Source organism: Hippoglossus stenolepis, chromosome 7, assembly GCF_022539355.2.
Source record: "Hippoglossus stenolepis isolate QCI-W04-F060 chromosome 7, HSTE1.2, whole genome shotgun sequence".
In the NCBI taxonomy this organism is placed as follows: domain Eukaryota; kingdom Metazoa; phylum Chordata; class Actinopteri; order Pleuronectiformes; family Pleuronectidae; genus Hippoglossus; species Hippoglossus stenolepis.
In genome coordinates, this window is record NC_061489.1 from 13,872,617 (window position 1) to 13,884,060 (window position 11,444).

Sequence of the window (11,444 nt, forward strand, 5' to 3'; positions counted from 1 at the left end):
AATTCCTCAGAGAGAAAGAGGGAGGAGAGAGTGGGAGAGAAGAGATGGAAAGAGGGACAAAGACGTGTGACAGATTCATGCAGAAACACACATGGTCTGAAAACCAAAAAAAACTCCATCATGGGAGTGTTTTTGTTTTGTTGACGGCTTGTCTCAATCACTGCAGCAGCGGGGAAATGTTAGTTGCCAATCAGAGGCTGAAAATCTCAACCAAACTTGGCTGTGGGTGGACAAGCTTCTCCCCCTGATAACATGGAGAAGAGGAGGAGGAGGAGGAGGACTGACAGCGAGTCGGAGTGGGATGGTCCAAATGAAACAACATTATACATCTTTATACAAGACTACATTTCACTCCCAATCAGTAAAGTATTTATCTTTGTTAGCAAATACTGGACATGAAACTTTACTCTGTTCTGTGCTTTTAACTGTGCTAAAATATGTGCTATACTTGCCTTTAAAGTATGGATGGTAACAAATGAAGGACAGCTATTTATTGATACTAAAGACAGAACATTCATTCTGTATTTAAAGGATTGGACCACAGTTTTCTTGTCTTTTATTTGACAGATTGTTGATGTAGACTTTATCGACACCTACTGGCTCGAAACGCTTGTTTGAGCACTTGTTTGTGTGTTTTCGTCTGGAGTGAGATTATTTGTAAAACAAAGGTCATGTGGAAGGAGACTTTCTGAAAACTGAGTGGAAAATATCCGTAGCTTCAGCTTTCAACTACATCTTACACTGTAAAACCTGGTAAAAATTCCACTTTCGGTCTGATTTGATGAATTTTTTCTGTAAATTATGAATTTTAGATACATGGAGTTGACAATAGAGAAGACAATCTATTACAGTTTACCCTAATTTTCTTGTCCTTTATCCAGTCTTTTGTTTCTCTATTTGCTTTTGCACATTAATGTATTTCATATATGTAAGTCTGATAAAGAAAACATGCTTTCCCTTCCAAGAAAATGCTTTATTTAAACTCCTTTTTATGAAATGCGGCAAAACTGGCTGATAATAATGTAGAACTGCTTTATATCTGCTGTGGGATTGTGATATGATTCTATGCAACGCAACACATGCCCCTACTACTTACTATTAATGTATGTATTATATATATTAGTTACCGTAATAAGATGAGCAATATTCTATGGTTAAATGTTTTTTTAATCTAAACATCATCCCATTAAAGTTTCATATAACTGAGCTAAATAGTGAAAGTGTGAGCAAAAGCGAGGAGAGGAAGAGAGCAACATGACAGAAGTGAGACTGATGATGAAAACACCTACAATAACTCATCATTTGTCCGTATCAAGGGAGGACATAATAAATGGAACTGCTTCTGGCTGCCATTTATATTGAACCCAGTGGGACAGCAGAGAGTCCTGTGTGTCTGTGAACTGTCGGCTGCAGATACCCTGCACTTCACCTCTAAATGCTCCTCGGCTACATGTCGTGCCCACATCACACTGAGCCACTAATCCACTCTGATGCCATAGAAAAAGAGTTAAAGAACTGACATGCTCCATGTCCCACAGGCAGTGTGTGTGTCAGAGATTTGGATTGTGTGTGTGTTTGTGTTTAAAGCACCAGATGGCAGCTCCACATGCAGGACAGGTGTTCTGGTGAAGAGAGGGCAGAGCACTCTTTACACCCCCCCCAATTCACTAACTAAATGCATCTATCTTCTATATATATATATTTCTATCTAATAATTCCTGAAATCTCTGTGTGTCTCTTTGTATGTGGCTCACATAGCATTGTCAAGTTTAGGGTGTGTTCAATTCAATCAATATTAATAAACTGTGAATAAACAGGTTAGCAGCAGCTTCTCTTTCACAGTTTTAGAAAGAAAACCACAACCAGCATCACCACAGGCCAAACAAACAGCCTCTTCCAAACAGGCAGGTTTAGAACAGACACTGCACAAGTTCAGTTAAATAGAAACATGATATTATGAGCAAAATGGGGACAAAATGCAAAGTACGCTTTTGTTTCGTCTCAGCGGGGAAACCAACATTCTGCTTTTAAATGAGCTAGGAAGAGCTCATTCTCACCACATCAACTCCCTTTCACCAGAAAGTTCAGAGACTATAATCAAATGACTTCCCATAAAGTATTGAGTACATCAGCAGCTATAACTATTACGCGACACAGATTAAAGGCAATATAGTTTATAGGCAGCTGAGAAGTGGCAAAAGTTTCTCTCATACTTTAAAAGCCCCTCAAAAAATAATCCTGATGAGACTTTTGTTCATTTTCATTTCGTATGTGTCCAGATTGTATTGTTACATTAGTTGTATAGTAGCTACCCACTTTTTTGTTAGTTGACAGTTGTGTTTCTTTTTTTCTGTGCTTGGTTTTTTAAGTCTTGAAGCTGCTGATTATTTTGGTTTGGATGAGGACACGTGTAATTTCAAAGAGATACATATAAGTATGTGCTAAAGTGGCCTCATACTGGGACCCCCTGGTGTGTGTGGGCCTCGGTTCCCTTGTCCCACATCTGCTTAGAAGTATATCGCTTTTCATTCAGTTCAGATTCACGGGAGCTCTCCCCCTCTCACAGTCCGTTTAGTATTTGTGTGCAGTGACTGAGAGGGAGAGCGATCATCCTTTTACTTGTGCAGTTTTCCACAAACCCATTCTAGCCAGCAGAGTGTATCCAGATTACAGTTAATCCTAAATGCCACAGCCAAGCTCCTGACAGCAGCTACGAGGTGCTGACATATCAACTCCGTTTTAGCCCCGCTGCTGCAATTTAAGGCTGATTTAAAATTCTATTGAGCTTCCTTCAGGCACATCCTAAATTAGGCAGAGGAGGGTGATCCGACTTTATACATGTGACTTTCAACTCTTCTAAAAGGCACATTCAAAATCATTACTTGAACTAGGAGCTCTTTGTAATGTTATACAACCGTTCCTTGGTGTAGTTCTTTTTTTTAACCTGCGCTGAGGAGGCTATGTTTTCAGCCCTGTCTGTTGCTGTATTTGTAAACAGGATTACACAAAAACTACCGGACGGATTACCATGAAGCTTGGTGGAAGGATGTAGTATGGATGATGGAAGAACCCATTCATTTTTGGTGTTGATCCACATTTTTTACCCTAACATTTTAATTGAATTCTTCGAGAACAATTAACGGATCTTTATGAAAAAAAAGATCCGGCGCATTTTGAGAAATAATATCAATGAGTAACATTTGGTGCAGCTTGATTGAATTCAAGGAGACGGTTGGGCCTTGGTGGTTTGTTTTCTTTGTTTGCATGTGTATTGGGTTTACTGTAAACTATAAATCCTGACCTGCATAAAGGCATTTACACAGTTTCTCAGTATATCTGCTGACATTTTGCTCCCTGTCACTTTGTCGTGTGTCTTCATTGAGACAGGGAGGCACAAAAAATATAAATAGAGTTCAAAGCCATGAGAAAAAGATTCTGCGGCAAAAAAACAACTTTAGGGAGAAAAGGGAAGAAGAGAAGCAGAGACTGAAAAGGTAGCGGATGTGTCAATTAAACACAATCTCCTCCGAGTGCAGAAAAAAAACTGCATTCACCTAGTTAGAGAGAAAACTACAGTGTGTGCCATGAACGAGGAAAGTCTGAGTACTGAAGATGTCAAAGACACAGTTTCCTCTGTGTTTAGAAACTCGCTGCTGAACAAGGAACACTGTAACTACGCTGAGTAACAGTCGAGGTGCACAGTCAACCAAAACACATGCAGAGGAGAAGTAAAGGAGATGTCATGCAGCCTATTAACATTCTCCACATGCTGTTCTTGTGCTACATGGTGCTTATTGTGGTACCATTGAGTCTAAAAGTGAAGCTTTAGCCGAACTCAACACAAGCTGAAATGTGGATAAGAAAATGAAGAAAAGAAGAAGCTCTCTGCTGTTTAACTGAATAACTCACTTCCCCCTCTGGGGTCCAAGGGCATTTCCCCAATTAATACATTCACGTTAAAATTACCTTTCACTGACAAATACTAATGATTCACATCTTTTTTTTCAGGACAATCTCAGCTTTGTCAATGCAGAGGCTCAAATTTGATCTATAGCTATAGCTGAAATTCTTCAGATATCTTGTGAAAATACAACTTCAGTCATGTCGATGAATTGTTTTGATGAGTTAACCAAAGTCCTAGATTCACAACAGTATTCATACATATATATTTATATAAAGAATAGCAGAAAAATTTTAATTTGTAAAAATGCTTTTTGAGTAGATGTGTATCGTCTGTCACCAAATGTTGGACTGAGATAAAGTGGGACTGAATAATGACAACAATGCACAGCTGATGCCGCAAGCACATAGTTGTTTACAAGAACTATATTTACCATTAAAATTGATGTTTCTATGTAGCATGAACTGAACTAATCCCACGACACGAAATGCCTAGTTTGAAATTCAGAAGTACTCTGACAAGCCTACAGGGTAAAACTGAATTATTGATAGGAGATATTTTTTAATACGCGTGCAGCATGATACCTTAAACAACCTGAGCTGAACAATATGCTTCAAGCAGTTGGGACCAGATTCAGCCTCAGTCCAGTGTAACTCAGACTGTATTGTGTTACCTCGATGTTTAGAGGTATCTGATCTGAAACAAGTGAAAAACATTCAGCAAGTCTCGAGCAGACTTCAGACTTAACCCTCTAAACTTGTTGATGGCCCCTTTTTTCTCTCCCTTGGAAAAGTCTCAAATGTGACTTATTGGGGAAAATCTTGTCGCACCGATTTCTCATTGTGATTTCTTTTAGAAAAATATGAAAAACATATCAGACAATATAAAAACTAAAATGAGGCAGAGGTGAGATTCCCACTTTTGTCTCCTGAGCTGTAGAAGAGCAAACTTTGAGCATAAAACTTTCCTCTGGGAGTAAATGAAACTTACTGTGGATGTAGCTCAACTGAAATCAGTCATTATAGTGTCTCAAGCTGTGACCACAGTCGTGCACAACAATGGCCTGTGAACTCTGTCTTTGACAAGAAAGTTGATCCACATTCTTTATTCTAGATGATGCAACTGATTCAACGCATCAATCACACGATGATGACATCCCTCCTTCAGGGAACATGACGAAATAGAAATGGGTCAGAGAGATTTGCTCTGGCCATAGTTACTTTTAGACTAAAATCATTCAGCGAAACTCTCATGGAACATATAATTCAATGTGTTTTCTAGGATGTTTTGGGGTATTTCACTGTTATTGACAGTACAGTTCAAGTGTGGAATGGGGAGAGAGAAAGGGGAAGACACGCAGCAAACGGGCCGGAACAGAACCGCACCCGCTGCAAGAGAACTCAAGCCTCTGTGTTAAATACGTTTTTGACATATATAAAAATAATAACCTTATTTATATAGCACTTATCTAAACAAGGTTACAAAGTGCTTCACAAAAAACTCACTGGCTACTGGCTTGTATGTCTGTCAGTACTATCAGATGAGACATCATTACTTCCATGACTTTTTAAACTAAACACCTTTTGTCAAGGGCAACAGAGTTGAAAACTATCCCATTTAAGAAACTACATGAAATGTAATTGCAAACAAAATCTTTGGAGCACTACAGGTGTAACCTAAGGTTCCTGCTTTCATATACTCTTGGCTGCAGTCCGTAGAGAAGATGTAACAATCTGACTCGGAACCAGAAGAAATGCATTAATGTTCTTTTACTAATCAAAATGTAATTTAATCCTCAGCTCATTTCTAAAGATAACACCCAGAGAAAAGCACTGAACAGAGAAAGCCTTTGTGTTCACAGATTGTGACAGATTTTGAAATGTACTAAAAAAGAAGAAGACTTGTTATTATGCAGAGAAGAGCAGGGAGAGGCTTTTCACACGTGTCTTCACTTACTGTTGGTTTTGAGGCGTGCCGGCTCACTGTTGCGACTTCCTGCCTGGTTGATGGCCTTCACAAAGAAGATGTACCGGGTGCCGCTCTGCAAGCCGTGCACCGTGTAGTGGTTCTGCTTGATGTTTGGTACGATCATCCAGCTGTCGGCCGAGTTGTACAAACCTGGCAGACACACACACACACACACACACACACATACATGAATAACCACATTCCGTTGATGCTCTCGAGATAAGCAGAGCTCCAGTGTTTCCTGAGGAGAATTTTTTCAGCTTTGTTTAACACAGTGAAAACAATTCTCACCAGCCCGAGCAGCGTCTTATTTCCTTCTCTAAATCTGACGTGACTCATCACACAGTTAGAAGCACAGAGCCCCTACGATGCTGATGTTGTGCAACACTAATGTGTTCATACCCACAAGTCCCATCACCTCTTCATCAGGTTTATCATGGCATGCTCTCCAGATTGTGTGTTGACTAAGCTGAGCCCATTACCCATTAAGGACGAGGCACTTTTACTAAGTGCGTTTCTTTCGTGAGTGCCCGAGGGTGAAAGAGTATGATAGCCTTGAATGTTCATATGTATGGGAACTTGGGCAATACCGACGTCCCCCAGTTGGTGAGCGCTTTGATTCAAAGCCCCTTGCGGTGGAGGGTTAGTGACGGTTGGGTTCGCTCTGCAGTCACCTGCCTCTCAAACACTGTCTTTTCAGTCTCTCAGCTGCAGCCGACTGTGAAGGATGAGAAGGAAATCTCAGCTCAGGGCTGAGGAGAGGATTGTCAACAGTGAGGTGCTCCTTTGGCCTCAAGTCTTTATTGTTATTGTGAAATAACATGGATGAATTTATGTGGTTTCACCTTAACTCACTCCTGTTACTATGTTAGATTTTCTTCTTTTTGTAAGATGAAATGTAGTTCCCCTGATTTTAAAGCAACTTCGAATACAAGATGAGAAGTTTGTATTAAGGTTGAGTTGTTGCGATTGAAAAAATATAACAGTAAGCTATACGGTTTGGTATCAGTTGAAAGTATACTTAACTCAAATATAAAAATATAAATAAGTGCAAAACTGTTAACAAATTTGCATATCATAATATCCTAAATAAGGCCTAATAACTGTTTCAGTGCTTAATACAAAATGCTCCAGCATCAGGGCCGTGGACACCCACATCCTTCTGCTTTCAAATATGTGTCGCCGGCTGCTTCATTTTTTCGAGTTTGTTGTGTTCTTCACTTTATACTGAATCGCTTTCCCACATTATCTGTGCGTCACGATGTCAGAATCCTTTCCTGTGAAATACAGCCACACTAAATGACCATGTAGCTTCAGGTCGACTTGAGTTGGCTGTGTTTTGCAGAGATCTATACAGGAGAGTTGATGAGAACTGGTAAATATGTCTTAGCTTGTTATATCTTGACCTTTGGCAACAACAGGATGTGCCAACAGGAACAAATGTTTTATGAACAAACATTTGCGAGGCGGTGCTAAAAAGAGCCACTGTCCACCAGGCTTAAATACATTTTCTTTCACCCACCTGAACAAATTCCCAGTGCAATCCAGTGAACCCTTGCCAAGGCATCTTGTTAAGCAGCGCTACAGCCGAGGATAATGTTTGTAGAGTTTAAAACAGAATAACAATCCCTTCTTATAGTCTCATCGCACCCTCGCCAGTGCAGAACTGCAGGGAAATAAAAATCTTGAAAGAGAGAGAGCTCTCAGGGCCATGCCTGATGTCATGTCCCTTCTGGTGAGGATGCGCCGTGAATTATTGAGCAAGATGGTAACAGCATGCATAAGTAAAAGCCGAGAGTCTGCTTGTAAATATAAATACTTCACGGGACGCAAATAAGGCCTTTAAAAGTGAGGCGGCTTTAAGAATGAATGAGGGGAAGGGACTGTTAGAGTTAGAGTGAAGGCTGCGTCTTCACATATCTGCCGAGTTTTCCACGAGCTCTACGCAGACAAAGAAAACTGAGGAGAAGACTTATTTATTCCTTTAAGATGAGAGAGAAAGAAAAAGGGAGGGAGTTTAAAAGTGCTTTCTTTAAAACACATTTTAAAACGATGGCCAGCAGATTTACCAGAATTTTCATGCTGTTATATGTGATAAAGTGACATGGTTGCTCTACTGGGACAGCTGTCCCACGTTGTTAAGGAAATTATGCCTCCCACCTGTCGTTTTAGGCGCATCCAGTTAAAATCAGGGAGGTTACGATGTTCGGTGGGCTTTTAAAAAAGACGATACAACAAAAGACGAGGCAGGAGGACTTTGCGCTGTTCCATTTTAAAGCCTTTTGATCTCCATAGCACCTCTGCGTTTCTGCTGAACTGAATTAGGTCAGCACACAGCAGTGCTCTATCACTACTTCTGCAACTGAAAAGGGGATTTCTGATGCCAGCAGTGCTGCTTTACAGACCGCTGTGACTTCAAAGTGTGCTGGAGGAGTGCCACTGGAAGAAATGTGCGAAACAAGAGAGGAAACACGTCAGCTGATGTCTTGTATCCAGACATCAAGTGCGTGTTTGTGCGTGCACAGTGTGTGTGTGTGTGTGTGTGTTTGTGTCTGCGTGCGTCAGATGAGACGGGAGCAGAAATACAAAGTATCCTGGGATTGGATGAGGGTTTGTCTTTGATGATGCAATATGGAGTTAATGGTGACAGTGTGCGTTTGTGTGCACGCGTGTCTAAATGAGTATGTGTTGCATGTGTGTGCATGTGCTCCTCTTTAAATTTCTTAAGGAGGAACATTATGTTTCTACAACGAGTTCAAACTTTCAGTACTCATCACTCGATCAAACATCGCTTCAAGTTTGATCCTGCTGATAATGTGACAGACGCCCTGTTGAGATACAGAGTGAATGAGGTTTAACCAAACACTGGGCCTTCCTCATACCCACTGTGATACCTGTGATAATCATGTTATTACTACGCCACAGGCTACTGCTTATTAATACACATAAAAGAGGGATTGTCTGGTCTAACTACTAGATATGTAACACTGCCTGTGTCTTGAATCTCGGACAGAAAATGCAGCCGGAGCTGAACTCTAATTACAATCCTGTTTGAATGTTGTTAATTATATCTTTTGTCTCCATTTTAAGCTTTAATAATCATAATGGAGTTCAACATTTTGGATAGAAGTTATTGTATTTCTTACCATGGGTCAGATTGATACCATTGTCATGTATGTGTGCTGAATATAAAGCTATGTAGCCAAAGGTTGGTTAGCTTAGCTTAGCATAACGTCCGGAAACAGCTGCTGCTGTACATAAGTAAAGAATATCCACCTATCAGCCCTTGTAAAGCTCAACAATAACATATATTATATCTTGTTTGGTCAAATAAGTGCATTTTCCAAAATATGTAACTATTAATGCAGTCATATGATGAACATTAAAGTGGACAAGCATTGCTAAAAAGTTAAAGTTGCTCTTGGTCAAATCGGAGTCAGCAAAAAGGTGGCACGTCATTTACGACCTTCATTACCGCTTAGCGTTGCATTATTGATGAACACATTAGGATGTAGCATTTAATTATCAAGGCTATATACAAATAGTGTTTCCATCAGCATTACCGCTGACATAAAGCACTATTTTAAGAGCGTGTAAATCAAAACTGAAGGCCGAGGTAGAAATCACCTGCTGTTTCCTCTCTAGATCAATTAATCAACAATTACACTCAGCTACTCTGTTTCAATTTCCCTCTTGTTCTCGCTGTGCAGGGATCGAGATCTTACAATACAAGACGACGCACTACAACGTGTGTGTGATGTAGAGGATAGAAGGTTAACCATAAATCACATGTGAATACAAACTGTAAAATAAGTGGCAGCCGGGGCACAACCAAAGACACCTGCAGCTTGCAGAGGGCCACAGGTAACAGCTACACAATAACAGTGCAGACATCTTTACTATAAGTTGTATTTGGCTTTCCTGACACTGCTCACATTCCTCTGTGGTATTTGGTTTACTTGCTGGTTCTATTTTCTGCCGCTGTGCTTGGATGCTCCTGCAGGGGTAGGGTTCACCAGACCCCGCAACCCCCATTCCCCTCCTCATGGGAGGGCCGAGGCTGAGGATGAGAGAGGCAGACAGAGCCGGGATTGCGCTCAAGTGGGAGCGTTTAGCCACTTGGAAAGTTTTTAGAGGAATGCAATGGTAAAAACTCAAGTGGTGCTGCAAGCTAAATGGGTTCTCTCTTTGTCAGTTTCTCCTGTGAGTCTCCGAGGACTCTGTGGCAGCATGCGGCTGAATTTCTGAGTCGCTCGGTCTCACAGCTGAAATGTATCCTGATGTTTCAAATGGCTGGGGCACTTGAGTTGCATGGTTAGATGGGGAAATGTCAGGCAATACAGAGAGGAAGAGAGGAGATGAGGAAAAGGATCAAAGAGGGGGAGCGGAGGTGTGTGTGTGCGTGTGCGTGTCCGATTCTGTACATTAATCCTGTCCTCCTTATGTCAGTAAGTGGTATTTTTCACCTCCCCTGTGTAACTATTATCCACTCAGATTTTCGACTGCCTTCCTCCAAAGTGCTCCCTTACCCTTCATTTATATATAAACATCCAGCTATAATTGGCAAATGTTAATGTGTAAATCCTGTTCAGGAATATTAGAACTTTGAATACGGGCACAATTTACAAGGTTTTCAGTAAGAAAGACCATTGACAACTGAAATCCTAACTCTGTATTTGTTTAGCAGTCGCTCTGTCTACCACTTTGTCAACCAATTATGCTAAAACAAACATGACTCATTCCGGTATAATATACTGTAAATAATATGTGAAAGACTTGTATTTATTTTACTTGGTGTGATTAAAAACAGTTTGACAAAAAACCTTCAGTTCCGGGAATAACTGCTGGTGACCCCAGTGGTGGGTTTGACTGTAATAACAGAATTTATTGGACCAGACTACATAAGCGATATTGCCACATGGTCATGACACTGTAACTAAATCTTCAACAAAAACGAAGGACTTGCTCCAAAACATATATCGTGCAGCTGTACTAGATATAAAATCTGTAATGGCTTCTTAGAGAAAAAATATGATGTATAGGAAACTACATATGAACAATTTTGACAGACTTTTATCTGGTAGAAGTTCCAGAAACGCTCGCAAAATATCCATGATATGATGTTTTTTCAACTGTGACTGTGTAAAAAACTTTTGTATAGAAATGGAAGAGGTTGGAAAAGTATATACATACAATCTCTTGTGTCTGCAGTGTTTTCACATTACACTCAATAGTGAATCTATTTAAAGCATATCCTCCTGATAAGTGTATGTTATATTTTTAACAAGTTGTCTTGATAATTCAGCTACATCGCTGTAAATCAAAGTACGAGCGAAGAGGACAGACTAAAGCTGGACAGAAAATCTAGTTTATGGAATAGTTTGATTAAAAATTGAAGTACTGGGTTGCTCCAATTTATTTCTCTATTATGGCGAAGAGTGTTCTTCTTTTGAGTTTGTGTACGTGTGTGTAAGTGTGAACTGACCTAAATGTCCTTCATACTATATTTGCTATATTTAATAATGTTTGTTCTGATAATTATTATCTGATCATTTATCATCTACAGTACAGATCT

At 40.1% G+C, this 11,444-nt stretch overlaps 1 protein-coding gene across 5 annotated transcripts in view; it reads right to left on the bottom strand.

Moving 5' to 3' along the window:
- mid2 (midline 2) overlaps positions 1-11,444 on the bottom strand; it is a 151,308-nt gene that overhangs the window by 17,073 nt on the left and 122,791 nt on the right. For all 5 annotated transcript variants that reach the window (XM_035160629.2, XM_035160627.2, XM_035160630.2 and 2 more), the window contains one exon: positions 5,858-6,019. In XM_035160629.2, coding sequence (XP_035016520.1) covers positions 5,858-6,019 — 162 coding nt within the window. The remainder of the gene's footprint in view (positions 1-5,857; positions 6,020-11,444) is intronic.